Source organism: Acanthaster planci, linkage group LG17, assembly GCF_054643075.1.
Source record: "Acanthaster planci isolate LZ-2023a linkage group LG17, COTS_SCS, whole genome shotgun sequence".
NCBI lineage: Eukaryota > Metazoa > Echinodermata > Asteroidea > Valvatida > Acanthasteridae > Acanthaster > Acanthaster planci.
The window spans coordinates 5,167,689-5,186,940 of NC_141793.1; the positions used below are offsets into that span (position 1 = coordinate 5,167,689).

Here is a 19,252-nt window from a genome sequence, read left to right on the forward strand (position 1 = left end):
TGTCCAGGCTTATAGATGCTACGAAAAAACGGAACTAGCATGTCCAGTAGCGGACGAACTTTAGACAGTTTAACATGGAGGGAGTCGTCTTGTTGCTGTGTTGTCGGCAAGGTGGAGAAATCGAAGGAGCGCCATAAGTCGTTTGCGAGACATTGTCGACGGATACAAAGGACTTCGAAGAACTTCCCACCTGTACCAGGACATTGTGCAGCTAGGCCTTTTGTTGATGCCCATCGAGAGCAGCAGTGCGACAAAGGCTATCATTTCAGGAACGTCCGTTCGAATCCAAGTACACTGAGAGTTAGCGGATTCTGCAGATAATGTCTGATATGCATATCGGTTGGTCTCCCTCACCGACAATTGCCGAACTGCTTCACAGAAGAAGAGTTGAAATATCTGTAGGGGTGACAGATGACTGAAATTCTGGCTACACCCAGTCAGTTCCGTGCAGTTCACAGGTAGTGCCTTTTGGTAAGTGGAGGTTGCTTGCCGTCCAGTCCTGCATTATTGAAGAATAATATTAGGACTAATAAGAACAATATTTACAAAGTCTTTATACCAAACATCGAATCACTGTATATGAAAAAAACCCCGGGGAATTAGGTTAACACGGTCAAGTAGGATGTCAAAAGTGGGTAGGTTTTAAGCTGTTTATTGAAGTGGTGACACTTGGGCCTTCTTTGATTTGGGTGGACCGAAATGCCTATTCACACACACTGCCTGTAAACTAAATCTTGATTCCCCATACCTTTGGTTATAATACACTCGCACTCTCAAAGTGGCATTTTGCCAAAAAAGCGTGTTCTGTTTTTCGTACGATATGCCAGTTAATTGAGGGTGATCTTTTAATTTCTGCTGGGAAACCAGCATTGAGACAGCACAGTATCTTTCAGGGTTTAAAGAATAAAGATGGGAGTCCTTCCTTTTCCTTGATTAGCAATTAGGATTCGTGACACATTTGGGACATCAGGAAAAATGGTGGTTATAAAATAAGTGGTTATAAAATGTAATACATCCTAATGATAATGATATGAATGACTGAGACTAGGGTGTCTAGTTGCAAGGCTGTGTAGCCTACATGCTGTAGGACTTAGGCCTACCTGGCCTTAAGGCCTTAGGCCTACCCGAAGTTCGGCTTGGGGTGCCCAGTGGCTTCGATGTGGTGAATGATGTGGTCGCCACTAATTCTTCATCACTTTCTTCTGGTGAGGACGAGGAGGAAGTTTCATCCAAGGATATTTTGGAGCCACTATCTGCTAAAATTTCGTCGACAATGTCCAAAGCCTCAGCCATTTCACCTCTTGCGGTTTTTGTAAGGACACAATAGCACGCCACCAAGAGTTTGTAACACGTTGGCCAACCATAACGCGCAAAATTTGTCGACCCTTTCCAAACGCGCATTGGGTCGACAAATTTCGCGCACTGTGATTGGCCAACGCGTTGGAAACTTTGGTGGCGCACTATTGTGAAACGACCGTATTAAATCTTTTGCGTCAAACGTCGTGCTTCTTCCGCAATGAAAAGAAAAGTTTAAAGCATTTGAGTTCAACACCGTGGAAGCACGACGTTTAACGCAGGCCTCACTGTTAGAGCCGCTTTGCTCTCTAAATCTCCCTTGTTAGTACTGTCTTTAAATTGCCTTTATTTCCATATCCCGGAAATCAGTGGTATGCAGGTGCGGTTCTGGAGCCATTTCTTTTAGTTAAAATAAAAGTGATATTCTTTTCTTTGTGCGTGCTTCTAGAACTGTTTGAAACAAACCGTCATTTTAATCTACACAAACTCGCAAACGAGGGAAATTTAAGTAGTTTTTTTGCAGAATGGAACAGCAGGGAGGAAAGATGAATTGATACGCATTCATAAATTTGTAGAACGGAAATTTGAGACTGAACAACGAAATGGCAAAATTGCCACATTGGAAAGTGAAATTACAGAATCAAGCTGTGAATCTACAAAATTGAATGGTGCACAGCCGAAGCGAACAACGACATTGCCTTAGAGGATAGTTAAGTTGTTGGTTGAAAAGGTCGCATTGAGGATTGAATCGTGAAATTGCCGAATGTAATAGCGAACGTGCCAAATGACAGAAATAATAGTGAAAGTGCAAAATGAAACGGTATAAATGACCTGTTCAATTAAATTGACGAATTGAATGGCGAAATTGTCATTGAATGGTGAAATTATCAAACGGAAAGGCGAAACTAACTGTACATGAAACGCTATGATTAACGAGACCGACGATGTACATGTATTGCTACCAAAGATAGCAACGGAGCTCTGTAAATCATGCAGACATCAGTTTCTCCCCCCTCTCTCTCTACTAACTCATCTTCAATTCATGAATACCTTAGACAGTCTACCTATTTAACAACGTGCAACTTAACCGTGTATTAACATTTGTTTTAACACACCTCTTGATAAATTTGGACTGGTTATATTGAAGGGGATACTGGCATTACTTGTATGTAAATGCACTTGCAAAAGCGCAGGGACTGGTATCGTGTGTAAGCATTAACAATCTGTACAAAATCTAGGTCTGCTTCCGTCTGTTTCATTACCCAGCTGTGTTGCAGTGCCAGAAAAACCGACGAAGGAATGCATTGAAAAGCTCTACTATATCGAGAAGGTTGAGTACGACGTGTCCGAAAAACATCTCCTGAACAACATCTTCGGTACCAGCATCGAGGAGAGGCAGTCCACGTACATCAAAAGGTAAATGGAACTGAACTGCATGGGGCGGGAAATTGTGGGATAAATCCAGAAATTTCTGTTTAGAAGAGAAATGCATGAATAGGCACCTCCAGCTACATGCATCACCAGCAGCGAAAATAATAATCTAAAATGAGCGCAAAAACTGTGAACCACAACTGACTGAAACCCTAAGATAAACAGAGTAACATCAAGGTATCTTCGCTGTATATCCATTCCTTCAAAGTCAAAATATTCCCCCAAACGATAAAAAGGCTTGAATATTTAACCAGCTAAATTTGACGTCATTTTGATCCACATATTGATAAGAAATAAGTTTCGTTTGAAGCTTAGTCGAACAAGGGTCATGTATGTCGAACTTAAGACTAATTGGTAGTCTTGCAAACAATTGTATGAACAAATAAAGACTAACTCTACTTCGTGCAGTGTTTTCTGATCAGATTTCCTTTTATGCACCAATCATTTTTCTGGAACCAAGGGTAGACTCAGGAGAAGGGGCAACGGAAACAAAATGGAGGGAAAAAGGAGAAAAGCGATTTTTGATGTATTTTATTTCCTTATCTTTCAAAAGCGTTTAAAAGTCTCAAGGTTTTGCCTTTCCCCCGAGAAAGTTAATACTTAACAAAAGGTCAAGATTTTTGCCCTTCAACAAGTTTTTCCCGAAACAATTGCCCTGGATCCACCCTTGTCTAGCATTACGTGCTTTCTTTTCTGCGACCGGGTTATCAATTTATTGTTGAAAATGCTACTGAGGGTCTCGAACATCGGATTGTGCAATATCTGATGACTTTTTTATGGTTGGTTTTGTCGTTTTTAAATTTGTGGTTTCGCTTATGTTTTTTTGTTTTTCTGGGGGAAATTTGAAACCATAGATATTAACCACATCAGAGAACCAAATACATACAATAGGATGATGTATAAAAGAAGAATCAGTTTATGAAAGAAAGTTCATAAAAGATAGCAGAAACTCAATTGTAAAAAACTTTTGTTACCACAAATAGCCGTTGCTTCAAACATGTACCGGTAGTTCTCCAGTCAAACATAGAAGAAATGTGCAGACCTTTTTTCAACTCGACTGCCAAAAATTTTTAGTTTTTCTATAGGAAATCGATTCATGCCCGCGAAACAAATAATCAACGGTATTTGGGATACGAAAAGTCTGAGTTCAAGGGATGTTTAATTCATTGATCGGTGACACTTGGTGGGTATATTGATTGCCGGAGAGAAACCCTCTGTTGGCAGTTTGTTTACGTACTTCAGCATCTGGCTTTTGAGATTATGGATTTGAGGTTACTTTGCACCCTGTTAAACCATTTTGTTTTTGTTTGGAAGACGGACTGTGCAATATAAAAGAGCAACAAAAACCCAAAACAAAATATACAATGCCGCAATATTTGGCTTCAGTTGCATCTGTTTTCTGAGGGAAATAAGCTGGGACGCTTCCACTTTTTAAACCTCAGCCCAAAAGTGCATTTTGGCTAATGCATGCAACAATCAACAATGTCGCCCACAATTTTGTTTACTAAGTCTCAAAATAGGATTGTGCTCCCTCCCTCAGTTCAAAGTTACACAGTATAGTTGAAAACACTTCTTCTAATCCAGAGCTGAAATAATTTGTATTCCATAATTTTTGGACGCACAATGACGTCATGAAACCATACATATTGGACATCAAGGTTTATGTTGGTGCATGTACCAGGTTTCAGTGTCAATATCCTGAACTGTTTACAAGCTACCTGCCGATTGGTATTGGTATGAGCTCATTAGGTAAACAGGTGCAACCCAGATACCTCTTTAAAGTTGTTCGTATTAATCGTTGTTTCTTTCTGTCTCTTTACATTTTTTTTTCTGGACACGAATTCTACGCGTCTTTTTTTTTAATCGAAACTATTTAAGGTATGAACTGATCGCGACCTGACCCTGATTCTGGCCCTGAACCGTAGTGATGCATATTACTCTGATGATATCTCGACAAGTAACTAAAGTTTTAATCTTTAAAATATGCATAAAATTAAACCGTCAGATACCTCATCTTGCCTTTTGCAGCAAGAAATGGAGTAAATTTAGGTCTTCATTTTTCGGTGTATATAAAATAACCTTACCCTTCCTTCCCGTCGAAACCAGGAGTACCTTGTGAGTTAAAACTGATGAAAGATGTGAGACTGCATTCAGCATTCTTCTCCTAAACTTACGATAGTGCTTAGTTAAATTGGAGTCTTTTAATGAGACTGCTGACAGCTGATCATGACACAGTGACATTCAATCTCCGATATAAATTCGATGGAAACAAGGCTTTATATATGCAGAGTTAGAGCCATGGCTAATTGATTGGAGATCAGCTAGCCTTATGCTGAGTGTAAAATTATTTCTCAGCAGGTATTTGTGTTCAATATAAATTAGATGATAATTTTTTATGTATAAGCAGTCACAAGCAAGACACATTGCGGGATATTTCAGGCAGTAATCATTGATTTGCCACAGTATACCGACACATAGTTGTCATTTGATAGGACAACTTTGTCAAGAATGCATCTTTCCATAGGAGGGTTAAGCAGAACGTTGTCTATGCTTGGCAAATTTTCTTCAGCGTCTTGGCTTTGTGTCTGTTCAGATCTTGGTCACACTTGGACTGGTTGCAGAGATAGCAAATGTGTAGCTTGACTTGCTTTAAGAGGACCTTGAAAAATGAAAATCTTCAGTGAAGCTGTGCCATTTCTTTAAGACGATTATTGTTTATCCTAAATTCAACCTGTTTCATTTTAAAATTTGTGTCCTGTTTGATTTCAAATTTTGTGCCCTATATGTATTTATGCACTTGAGCTGTGAAATTCCTGTTTGAATAATGGTTCATTTTAAATAACTGCCACAGTCACTCCATCTTCTTAGATCATGTTCTTAACTCATATTTCTTAGAACCTTGCAGAAAAACAGACACAAACTGTTTAATCACGTACCCGAGTAAAAAAAGCCCCCTGTTGAGTTCTGCAAGCAAGCTTTATGAAAATTAAAAAACATGGTAGCCTGCTTACTTGCTTGACGTCTTATTGATGCCTGTTTTATTAACTACATTTTAAGGTTTTTCTGCTGTGTATTGGTTTTGTGTACAAAGCGGTCGTGTTACTTTATAATTCCAGTATCAAATTGTTACATTTGGTATACAGTGCAAGTACGTGTACATATATTGAACTAAACAAGAAACATTTTTGGCATTCTTTTCGAATAGGGGTCTGGTTGAGAACCTTTCAAATGAAAGTTTTATATTTTTGTTCTTCCTTGAAATCAGCTTTAATTTTTAATGTTTAATATCAGAAACTGATACCCGTGAGCCCTCTAGTGACAGGTTAAAAACGTAAAAAGAGAAATGCAATTTCGCTTGAAAATTGTTGGATGACCTTCATTCAGACAACGAAGTAAAAAGACTTTCAAGTTTTTCAAGTTTTCAAAATCATTTAAAGCCATTTTGAGAGATGTTATCTCCTCTAAATGATAAAATAAATGTTGGCTTTGACCAAGGCGTTGGGTTGACCTTGTTGCTGATTTTGACCCGCCAATGATGAAAAGAAAAGTTCTTAACAGTGGTTCGTCACTTGTTCCCCTTCCACCTTGTGCAGTGCGGCACGGTGTTGCGCGCCATGAGTACATTTACATTTTATATTAACATTAAAATGTGAGCGGTCCATATCAGAGAAATTTGAGAACGGTTTGTAATCAAATGCCCTCACTCGAGGGCATTTGAGTTTGTTTAAACTAAGCCCGCTTCCTTTTGGCGAGCTGCGACGCAAACGCGAACATATGTAATACCAATCTCTATCCGTCTGTCCATCTGCCTGTCGGGGCGGAAGTCCGTCACTGTTTCCGGCCATCTATAACGTTACCGTTTTTACTTGTGGGTAATGGGTAATAGTATGAGTCATTTGTGCTTGTTTGTTTCAATCTTCAATCTGTGGGATCATTGCTTTGAAATGTAGTTTTTATGCATGTGCATAATATTTAATAAAGAAATCGAACCCCAGACTTTTGAATAGCGTACATGTATGGTGTAATGTTCATGTACATGTAAAAACTGTACACTCCTGTACCGTATGCACACGCCCATTACAATGTGTACCACATGCAAAGGGACACAGGTGTGGATGATTGAGTAAGGGGAAAGAGTAGGAGATAGATGGGGTGATGGGGTGGGGCGGGATGATGGGATGGGGCGGAGCATGAGATGGGTTGGATAAAGAAATTTGGCGGAGTAGGAGATGAACAGAATGACGGAATGGAGGCTGAATAGGAGAGGGATGGAGCCGTGTAAGAGATGGATAGGATGATGAGGTAGGGGGTGAAACCTTTAAGGTGCCATTCATTTTACATCCACGATGAAGTTATTATCAGCCAATTTTTCTTCACTTGCTGGTTGTAAAAAACTGTGTGGCAAGCTTGCACTTGGTTAGCAAGATTTCTTTGTTTAATTCAGCAGCTTCATTTGTAATTTGCATGAATGACTCTTAATATGAGCTGCTTTCGAGGTAGAGAAATTTAAATTCATATGAAGCAGCTAGCCATGGAGGGTTTGCTGTTCTAATTTGCTGTAAATTTCTTTTCGAATATGAGAACTATACGGAAAGCTTTCTGAACGACACTTAAACTAATTTTTAAATTGGTATTCTTCTCAGTCAATGATGGCAGAATGGCTCTTTCAGCGATCTGTTCCATGATATGCAACTACACGGTGTCATATCCTGTGATCCTTTCGTCAGGTTTAACAGAGTCCATAGTCTGTCTTAATATCTCTTAACGTAATGTCTCCGAGGAACAACTGCACTTTTTCAAATCTCAACCCGAAAAAGCAGAAAAGTCTCATGCTCTTTTTAAAACAGACAAAGACATCAGTCCTGCAACCGAAGTATGCACGCAAGTGTGACGTCATGATGAGTCGTGAAATGCTTGTTTAATGAAGATTATTTTATTTTTAAAATTTTCAGAAAAAAAACGAAACCTACAGGTATACTGGATGAGCCCAATCCTAGCACGTTGGTTATAAACACGGCTGTTTAATCGTTCAGTAAACTTAAACTGAGTATTCCTCATTGATGCGGAGCATTTATTCGATTCAATAAATATTCCATGATTCGGAAATTGGAGAAATGCTAAAGATGCAATGCGAAGAAAGAAACTAGCTCATCTGTGACCCGTAAAATTAAAAGTTCTATTATCTGAATGTTAGAACGTCACTTATGCTAATGTTTAACCGTAGCGTATGTTGAATATTTCTTCACATACTTACCCAGCCTTTGTCTGTCTTCTCTCGCAGGAGAGCCTGCTGTGATGGCGAAAACAAACCCGACCACTGTGGAATACGTACGTTTCGGTTATCGATCCTTGCTTTTATTTTTAACACCTAAAAGGGCCCATCACAAAAAAGAACAAAAACAAACAAACAGACAGACAGACAAAAAAATACAAAAAACACAAAACAAAACAAAAGAAAGACAAAAAAAATTTATTTAAGGCAACTATTGGTTTTATAGGCTGTGCTGATTATTAAAGGATTTGGATATTCCATCAGTCATCAATTCTCGAGGCAAATAACTCAGGAGGTTAAAATCGATGAAACAGGGAAATTTGAAGTATAAGGCTTCAGAGTGCATTTCAACAGCACATTTGAAGGTGTTACGAGTAAGCCTAAATGCAAATGAATCATATCCCAACGAAAAGCGAAAAAGTCTATTTCTTCAAGTTTTCTTTGTAACTTTATGTAAAAGCAATATGTATTTTTTTACTTATCTGAAAATTTTGTAAAAGTAATAATACTACTATTCGATCTAATTGTAGGGTTAATACTCAAATTTTTAATTGTTTCATTAGATTCAGGGTTAGGATTTTGTTGAAACTTTGTTTAGAATAAGAAACACCCACGATTTATAGATCTCAAAGTATCAGCCAAAATGAACAAAGCTATTACCACTGGCATTTGTGCTACCCACCATGAATAAACATTAGTTTCAGGGTTTGTTGTTGCCATCTTGTTTCGAAAATATATTACATTTGCGAGTCATCTCCTGTTTACAAAACATACACTTTGGATAAGTGCTTCATTTAGTTGAAAGGTTATCTCTCAAATTTTGACATAAGTATAATTTGATTGTCTGATGACCTCATAATAAGCAGGAAATTATTCAGCACTTAAACATCTAAGTTTATCTTCTTAATTGATTTCGGATTTATCCCCTAGACCATTTTTAGAATACCAGAGCCATTTCCAGCATTTGACATTTACCGGACTTTGACCTTCTGAAAGCCCATGCACTGTTACTTTTTTTTCTGTTATTACACAGAGATTGTTGAGTCAATTTTAATTACAAAGGCGTAGTTAAACAGTGTTTTTTATTAGATAGAGGGCGCTGCCACAAACTCAGAGCCGCTCTGTTAATGAACATTACTGCAGTGTTTAAGGTAGCTTTCCACAGCTCAACCTTGTTGACAAACGTTGCTGATTTTATATTACAAACAGCACAAAGACGTTCTCTTCACCAACAACTGTTTGCTGTATTGAGCGATAACACATTGTGATTTTTACAGGGATATTTCTTGTAAACAGTTATTGAGAAACACAATTTTAACAATGTAAGCAAAGGTCAGATGACTTTGCTTGCAGGAAATAGTTCCCTAGCTAAAGATCTGTCTTATCCGCAATCATGAACATCACAGTTACATTTGGACGATGAAAAAAAGCTGGACAAAACTTCGCACATATATTGGAATTATGACTGTTCTTCATTTATTCGTCGTTGGTCTTGAGGAAGTGTTATTGAGAATTGGTGTTCATGGGAAAAGGAGAGAACAAAGAACAGATACAGACGCAAGCGTGATGGGGTTAAACCCAGCCACCTCAAACACTAATAACACTTTTAAAGAACAACTCTCGTTACTTTAAACCATTCACGCTTTGCCTCAACCGTGAACCTTCTGGACTATAATGTGTTCACAAAGTCTTTTCTCAGTGGTTCGTTTCACAGTTCTGATGATAGAGCGTTCACTTTCTACGTCACAGTTGTTTTTTGCCTGACTTAACCAAAAGCAAATGAAAATCGTGTTCTAGTAGTTTTTTTTATAATGAAACCTGTAATAACGAATACTGCGACTTACTAAATAAAAAATATGTCTGTCTTTAATGGGGCAAACATACACTTTGGAGCAAAACCTGACACCAACCAAGGATGATGTTTTGTCAAACTGTTACTACAACTATTTCTCATTGGATTGAACTTGAACCCTTCCCATTTCATCTGTTCAGCCTTCTGCAACAACTTGAAGTCAGTACGTTGCTCCGAGAGCGTGGGCAAATGCAGTCTAAGTAGCACTGTTTGTCGGCTAATACAGGGTGCGTATACAGCAAATCTTTTTCATTCGTTAGAAATATAATGCCATGGGCATTCATTTTTAGAAAGGTTAGAAATTGTTCAGAAATATTTTTCTTTGAAGAAAAAAGAGGACTATGATCTTTGATTTTTGCAGACTCTCTCACAGCTAGCAATTGTTGCACAAAGCCGTACACCATGAAGGGAAAAATCATTAAAATGTTGAAACTTCGCTTGGATGTGAGATTGAACCAAAACGGCACCCGATGTCTCCTGACAAGCATTTTCTGACATGTATGCTAACTTTCAAGTGATTGCTGTGGCCGCCTTGCAGTTTCCTCTTTTCTGGGGAAACGTTTTTGATCGTTGGTGGTGGAAAACAAAGGAGTCCCAAGTGACCGTCCGTTAATGAGCCAATTCGGTGTTTAAAAAGATCAGGTCATTCGAGAACAAACCACACCGGCGGGAACACGATCTGTGTATGCCGCGCTGATCAGGCTGACCTAGCGCACACGCACGACTTTTCCCAAATGACCTCTGATTCACTTAATGTCGGGTACGTGTGGAATGCAAAAGCAGCTTATTACATGTTTACATGTGAAAAGGTAACTATGGATAGATATGTTTGCCGCCTCAAATCACCTCAAAAGTCTTACATCAGATTATATTCGTCTGTATTTTATTCCAAGATGCGATTAGCGAAAAGAATAAGAGAGAGCCACACGAGCAATATTTGCCGTCTTTCGAGCCAACTTTAAAAGGGGTACCCGATGGTAAGTACTAGGAATCCAGGTATCTCCCATTTTATCTTCAGTTTTTATTGTTGCTTATTATCATAAGCAACAATTTGTCTCCTTAAAAGACATTAACCTAATGTGTAAAATTTCTTTCCTGAATCATTACCAAAATAGAAATTAGCGTTTGTCAAGTTAAAACGCACGAGAGATGTATTTCGTTTAACAATGACATTTATGTTGGAACTGTCTTTACGTCAGACGAAAACATTATAGTTCACAAATTTGAACATGTCAGCCTTACCACTTTCTGAAATATAACAGGAAGCCTATCACTTGCTGACATCATTATGACGTCATTGCAGAGGACAAATGTCAACTGCAAATCCGTTGAAGTTGCGATGCTTCTAAGCATGTTGATTTCATCTTAAACTGAAATTGATCCGTTGCAGGAACATCTTGCAGAATTGTATACAGAATCTGATGATATGGCATCTGATAACGGCGTGATAACGGAACTGTAAAAAATATTTCTGATCTGAATTTGTATCAGCAGTGATTGGCAACCGATGATAGGTTTGACACTGACGCTATTCTCTGATTCCCATCCACCAAATGGATAGGTTTTATACGATTTCTGCTTAATTTTCTCTGCTTTCTCTTCTTTACAAAGAAAATTCAACATAAAAATCTAACTTTTTGGGTTACTTAAATTTATTTCAGATGCAATGGAAATGGTAAATATAAAGTCTCCTACTTTGAAAAGAAAATTTACTTTAGCATTCATTTTGTTGGTAGCAACTTGTGTGTAACGTGTGCATTTCATAATCGTTCACGAACCATTGAAGTGCAGTTCCGACCAAAGGAGCCTCTGTTACTGCGAAATTTGTGCCCTCTGTTGGTCCAGCTCGGAGCTTATAGTTAATTGATGCTGATTACCATGTATGATTCAGAGTATCGGCTGTAAAGTATAAAGTTATATCTGGATTAAATGTATCTTATTTTTTTAAAAAGATAGTTACACCGAAATGGCGGTGATACCTTTCCACACCCACCAATTTTGAGTTACTTCGAATGTTCCTCCCCCACCCAAAAAAAGTAGGCGCAAGTCTTCATCAGCAAATCGACTGCATTAACAAGAAAAACTAGCACGAGAAATGTTGCGAAATTGAAAGTGAAATATTAAATGTTCTTTACAACCAAGAAATAATAAAGACGTTGTATCAATGTCACCCTTTAACGGAGTTGTGAATCCAGAAGTAAATTGAGCAGCTTCAAATAATTTGCGTTCAACATATCCAGCCCAATAAAATCCTCACATCAAAAAACCTTCGATTACTTTTTGGTTTGTTTGTCATGTGGATGTCATGATGACGTCACAAACATGATCCTGTATTATTACACCCATGGACAAGCTATGATCCACATACAAATTGGTGAGTAGGTGCATGCATACACAGATTTACGTACTAGGAATGAGGTATAATGAAGGCATCACTTCCTTTATTTTCAAATTTTGAATATTAATTTATTTTTAAAACGGTCGGTTTTCAACCTTGAAAAAAAATAATTTGCCGAGAGACATCACATCTGTGAATTTAAAGCAAACATTTGCCTCAGGTAATGACGTCACGATGACGTCATCAAGTAGGTTTATGGACATATTTCAATGTTTTAACGTCTGAAATCACTTGTAGCTTGCACCAAGCCTGAGGGACGCTCAGAACAAACTCACACGATTTCTAAAAATACCCTTCTTTTCCAGACTGACATTCGTACAATTCGTTATATTGCCTTTGTTTAGATTCATTACGATCAATTAGTGAAATCTTGTGTCCAAGCGTGCGGAGGGATTCTCTATTTTTCTGCGGACGCAGGCACCAACTCTATAGTCATATTGTAATATCCCTGCGTGATGACACTAAGAGAAACCCGATGGAGAGTTACTGCTTATTTGACTACCGAAAAGAATGATATAATTAACAGCATTATAGTTGACTATGATTACTCACAAAGTCAGATGTGTCTCTCCCCTCCAGGGCATTGTCATATTTGGAGTGGCTCCTCGGTGAGAACCTTCGATGGACTAGCTTATAACTACCCACTGCAGTGTCGCCATTTCATGGCACGCACGCCCTCTTTCAAGGTGGAATTCATTTCCAATTACAGCTGCATCAACGACAACTGCAAGAGTGCTGTGACTCTATCGTAAGTATTGACAGTAATGTAGACTGGATCTCGAAATCCCTCTGCATCAGGACGGCTCTGATTGTCAACTTTAGCTCTTGTAGTACTCTGTTGGATCGCCAATATTCTGGTGAAACAGAAACCTGTCCTAAGTCCCAATAATACGTCTCAATAAAGTATAAGTCCCAATGGCAAGTGAGTATCTTGTTTATTGGGCCTTTCGACATCATGTCATAGGTCAGTTTACTTTGATGTAGACCAGAGTTGTAGACTCAAGTCACTTGACTTGGACTTGAGTCGGACGCGAGATGCTATTTTTGCGACTCGTGACTTGACTTGTAACTGTCAGTTTTTGACTTGGACTTGCACTTTATGACTTGTTACTAACAGGTCAGAAAACTACTAAATCAAACCCAATACAGTTTTAAATTAGCCCTATCAACTACCGCATTCTTCAGATAATCGGCGTAAGACTTCGTTCGGTTCGCGACCTCTACGACTGTCTTGCCTGCCCAAAGTCGCGTCTGAATAGCTTGGCCGTGGCTTGAAATCACGCATGACTAACAACTCCATCTGTGACCGCAGTTGCCAAATACTGCAGGGTCGTGTGTAATTTAAGGTCGTAGCCAAGTGAAAATTTGGACGCAGACGACTTTTCATGTAGATTTTTAAAAACCACTGTTTTCAACGACCAGGAAGTCTGTTGTAATTATTATTACAGTATAAAGGGGCATTTAATGAATAGAAACTAGGGCTTTGCCCAATTACTGGCAGTCATATTGTCATGTTAATGTAATTGTGCAGACACAGTGGCAGGCGTTTGACATCACTTTTTTTATTACTGTATATATACTGTATATATACTGTATATATACTGTATATATACTGTATATATACTGTATATATACTGTATATATACTGTATATATACTGTTCAGTATATACTGTATATTTCTACACATAGAAATCGTTATCGCACAATAAAGTGTAAGTTCGTACGTGTATGTGTAACTAGGCAAGCGATTTAAGTTCATTTGTCCAAAACCCTTGTCCTAAGTTGATGCCCGGCCCCATTTACTTATGAGAGCTAGATAAAATAAAGCACGACTTGATTTTTAATTGGACAAAAAGGCTTGTGACTTGCTTGTGTTCGGACCAAACTGACTTGTGACTTGACTTGACATATGATCAAATGACATGTGACAGGACCGAATGACTTCTGACTTGACTTACACTTGCTCAAATTGATTTATGACTTGACTTGGACTTGCAAAAATTGACTTGCTACCACCTCTGATATAAACACGTCAACCATTTTTTATACAGGCAGTGCATGACTGATATTTGGAGCCGGCTGGGTGAAAGAAAGATTGTTATGATTTCATTTTTCCCAAAGAGGGAATTGACGATTTAATGACTGGGTATTAGTTTGTGATGAGATTGGTGTGGACTTCGGCAAGCACAGTGTGCTGCACAAATGTTATGTTCACTGTATTTCACATTCAAGTACCTTTTGATTTGATTTGGAGGGGAACATGGTTTTCACAAATTCCAAGTGCAGGCGACTTTAACGCTGCGATCAGGAGAATTTACGACCTACCCCAATCAATAACATTGAGAAATGTTCAATTGATCCAAGAAGGCAAGACGGAAGGGGAAAATTATAATGCCATTAGGATTTTTGTACCTTCTGGGCTCACTTGATTTCTGACTCTTTATTTAATTTGCGTGAAGGGATTCCACGACGATTGTAGATTTGTTGCCCGGTGGAGAAGTAAACGTCAACCACAGAAGTGTGGTCCTACCATTTCAGACTTCATCTGGTATCACGATCAACCCAGAAGGGGTGTACAAGGTGTGCCGCGGAACTGATGGTAAGGATCGAAATGGCGCTGAAAGAGGGCTATGCCTTCTGCTGGATCCTAACATCATTTCCCCTCAATTCCCCCTCGCCGTCACAATAGGACGGCACCGACCCACCCTAGGAACAGACCTATTTAAGGTAGCCCTCCCATAAATTGGTGCTTTCTGGGCGAAATGTATAAATGCCATCCCACTATAGCCATTAATAAAAGAACCACGAAGAATGTTTTTATTATGTATTTTAATTACATTCAGAAACCCGAGTGTTTTTCGACGGTAACAACAATGCGGTAATTGAAGTCAACAGCCTCCACGAATCGTCAGCGGAGTGGAACGATAAGTTCGGCTTATGTGGTAATTACGACTTGGACCCCAGAAACGATCTCCACAACCATTCTGTCAAGAGCTTTGTCAACGAATTGAATCTGGATCAAGGCATCGCCTGTAGAAAAGTAAATGAGGCACTGCTGAACCCTTTCGATAGCCTCGACATGCCCAACAAGGAGAAAGTCCGGAAGGCTTGTGATGACTTTGCCTCTCAGCCTTTTTTCAAGGATTGTAGGTCCTTGAGCGACGTAAAACCATTCATCGATTCGTGCTACTTCATTCTGTCGAGGGCTCTAATCGAAAAATCAAGCTTCGAGCAAGGCCAATGTGATGTCTACGCCGAATATTCAATGTCCTGTTCCAGGATTGGCCTGCATGTCGATTGGAGACCCAAACTTCCAAACGGCACCTGTGGTAAGCATTTCATTGAAGGAAACTGATTTTTTAAAAATCAGTTAAGAGTGTGTTGATAGTTGACGAGAGTCCCATTTTGTGTGTTGAATAATGAAACTCTGCAAATAATTTACAAGTATGCACATAAATCGGCCATTGGCACGAAGAACGTTAGCCAACCAGTGTATACATGCATATAGAAAACACAAAAGAATACCAGCAACACAAGTTATATTAAAAATGTAGTCTTATTAAAAGTAATTATACATCTAATCTGGTTGAAATTCGATTTCAAAGGTGTATTTTGTCGCATGTCTTCCTTTACAGCTGTCTCTTGTGACCATGGTATGGTGTACAAAGAATGTGGATCAGCATGCCCCCCAACCTGCGAGAACTTCTACCCTGAAGATTGTGGGAATGCTTGTGTGCCAGGTTGCCAGTGTACATCAGGTATATGTGTTATCAAGAAGAAAAAATATCCAAACATTTACATATGGTAAAACTCTTGTCGTTCGTTGGAGATTAAGTTATATCAATCCTCCTCCTCTGCTTCTTAGCGGTTGCCTCCGCAAACGAAAACTGCACCATTTTTCATTCCTAGCCTCTTTAATTAGTGGTACAATCACTTTGCATTTCTGAATAGTTCTCTTTGTCTGCAGTTATTTTGCAAAGTAGTTGCCAAGAAAGAACCCCCTATATGATTTAAAGATGAATAGCATTAAAAAAAGGCACATTGGACGGTTTTGGTCACAGCCGGCCAACTGCCAACTCAACTGTTTTTTTTTTTTAAATCGTGTGATTATCATTCAGTAGAAATAAAACAAACACGATAAGAAATTGCCAGTTTAGTGTCGAAATGACATTTACACCGTTTGGTCTCTCACTGTGGCTCGGATAAAAAAAGGACAAAGGTTTCCAGACACCCTTCCTTCGCTTAGCTCCGGGCTTTATGGGTTCCAAGCTAAATTTAAATTCCCAATCACGAAGTACGCATTGACGTTTCTGATGAGGGTTCAAAAGTGTCACAAAAGGGTTTAATGAAATTATATTTCCCATGCAGTATCCGTCTGAATCCTTTTGTGTTGTATGCCATTTTAAACCCAATTTAGGTACCTACTTTGACGGAGAGATGTGCGTGACTAAAGAAAATTGCCCATGTTTCCAAGCTGGGGAGTTTTACCCGGACGGTTCTGTGATGAAGGTCAGCTGTGATGACTGGTAAGCATATTTACTCTCAGAATTAGAAGCGATGGAGAAGCGCCGTCGCAAATAAATTTATTTGGAAAGGGTCTGTTTCGAGCACTCTTTTGGGATATTCGACCACCACGATCTCTTGTGCCAAATCTTTTGCGAACGTGACATTCATCAAAACATAATCCAGTCTGAAATCATGTGGATTTTCATTCCAGGGCATTCACGCAAACATTCTTACTCACGTTGGTCTCTGCATAAACACTGTTCAGTTTTCGCGTTCAGTCTGTAAACTGTCCGTGCCTGTCCTAATTTTGAGGAAATAAATGTTTTATTTGCATGAAATCCGTGTGAAAGGATCCCACAGCATCAGAAAAACTCCTGCAAGCTTGTCACGATGAATGTGATTTTAGGAAGTACTCCCCGAGCGTATCAGTAAAAATGGGAGACACTGAACTCTGCCCGAGTTCTTTCATTGTTTACAACTTGCGCGAATGAAGTCTTTTTGAGAAAAAACTATCTGTTCAAGATAAGAGAAATCATGTGAAATCATGTGTTTAATTAGAATGTAACCAATATAGTAATGACCTGGAAAATGAAAATGATTCAAGAAAAACGCATTTAAAGTGTAGCAACAGTTTCGCGATTTTGCATTCTTCCTAGGCTTTTTAATCACTCCATTGAATGTAGGTGAAATTGTTATAATTGACATCACCGTGATACTGTTCTTATCATTTGCTGCACAATATGTGGCAAAAGGGACCCCTCTCTATTGTGTCTTCTTTTGTGTTGAAATTCCTTTCAGATTTTCAAGGGGGGGGGGGCTGGTGAAGTAGGCACATTAGCCTTAGGGTATATAATTATGCATCACATAAAGGGGTCCCTGTTTCCCACATATTGTGCGGGGTATAACATTTGTATACCAAAAATAATTTTGTGACCTGGTTTCGTAAGTGCTCACTCGTCAATCTTCCTTCCTCAGTGTCTGTGTGGAGGGCAAGCTTCAGGACTGCTCAAACAACCCCTGCCCTGTTACATGCACTATCTTTGGAGGGCACTATTTCAACACCTTTGAGGGAAAAAGCTACGAATTTGACGGCAACTGCGAGTACGTTCTGGTCCAGAACGGGACCGAATCGGGACCACCCTTCAGCATCTTCATGGATAAATCGGAGTGTGCTGACCTGGAGCCGCGATGTTGGAATGTCCCCAAACTGAGCATCAAGACTCCGGATGGGAGTCTGCATGAGTGAGTATATCAATCAGAATCAACCAGTTCCACATTTGAAAAAGGCAAGATCATTCGAGAGCAAATCGTACAAGCGTGAACAAGCTCAGTGAATTCTGAGTCTGCGTTTTGCCGCAGTGATAAGGCCATCCTTGCACGTGTAGTGCTGTCCGCGAATGACCGCCGACACACTTCGTTTTCAGTGAACGCAAAACAAGTGGTTTGAAAAGCAGGGTGGGGGATGACCCATGTGACTCTACATAGAGGTCGATGTCCATCATACTGATGTACATCTTTAATATTGAGAATCGTATATTTATGACTTTTAAAAATTGGTTTCCCTGTTATGAGCGATATTGCATGCATTTTCGTTGGAAAGCTGAAAAATTCTTCACAATCCGCTTAATATTTTTCTCACCACAAAGAGTGTGTGTGGGTGTGTGTGTGGGGGGGGGGTGTGAGTTTGTTTCTGCATTAAACTGGGGACCTTAAACAATAGAGGACAATAAGGTCCCCGATTGACAAAGGGTCCCTGATTACAAGTACAAACAAAAGAGGAACAATTGGGGGTCCCCAGTTGCAGGCAAATACACACTTGTGGGTGTGTGTGGGAGGATGATTCAATAGCCCATCCCCACACTCAAAGTGGGGGTATATTCCCCCGCCCCCGGGATTTACGCCCATGCGCATAACTGGTCTTATTTTCGTTGTTGTAAACTACTGTTACTTCCAGTGAACACTAGTAAACAATTTGTGAAAACTGAATATTTATAAACTAGTGTTATTTGAAGTGAACACTGGTATGGTTAGGAAATAAGTTGTAAAAATCAAACTATTTCGTTGGTTCATAAACAGGTTGATCTTCTGCGTAGCGCCTGCAAAATTACAAAATGCAACAGACCTAAGATTTCAAAAGCTGCGTCTGGATTGGCAAATGATCTTAAGTGTAATAAGATAGAAAATATATAATGAAAACGTTGAATAAAATGTTACTAAAATATTTCCAAAAGACCGCTGTCGTGTTAGTGTCTTCAGCTTTCCTTCCGTTTGGACCCAATCGAAAGGAAATTATTGGTTTTGCAGCGAGTAAACAAAGCTCTGGCCACGCCCTCACGATTGACAAGAATCATATTAAGGGTAGGTTAACCATGGAGAACAGTTATATTGCCAATCCGATTCTATGAAAAATAGATTTTTCAAACGTGTTGAATTTTGACATGTTTTGTGTGTGCACATGATGTGCATGATAATGAGAGACGGTATCTTTCTACACCT

The 19,252-nt window shown here is 39.2% G+C and overlaps 1 protein-coding gene across 17 annotated transcripts in view; it reads left to right on the top strand.

The window, feature by feature from the left end:
* LOC110990254 (uncharacterized) overlaps positions 1-19,252 on the top strand; it is a 161,358-nt gene that overhangs the window by 2,590 nt on the left and 139,516 nt on the right. For all 17 annotated transcript variants that reach the window (XM_087147982.1, XM_087147989.1, XM_087147988.1 and 14 more), the window contains exons 2-11: positions 2,563-2,712; positions 8,009-8,055; positions 9,992-10,078; positions 10,745-10,828; positions 12,829-12,997; positions 14,710-14,849; positions 15,094-15,579; positions 15,886-16,008; positions 16,668-16,776; positions 17,732-17,998. In XM_087147982.1, the coding sequence (XP_087004108.1) occupies positions 2,563-2,712; positions 8,009-8,055; positions 9,992-10,078; positions 10,745-10,828; positions 12,829-12,997; positions 14,710-14,849; positions 15,094-15,579; positions 15,886-16,008; positions 16,668-16,776; positions 17,732-17,998 (1,662 nt within the window). The remainder of the gene's footprint in view (positions 1-2,562; positions 2,713-8,008; positions 8,056-9,991; positions 10,079-10,744; positions 10,829-12,828; positions 12,998-14,709; positions 14,850-15,093; positions 15,580-15,885; positions 16,009-16,667; positions 16,777-17,731; positions 17,999-19,252) is intronic.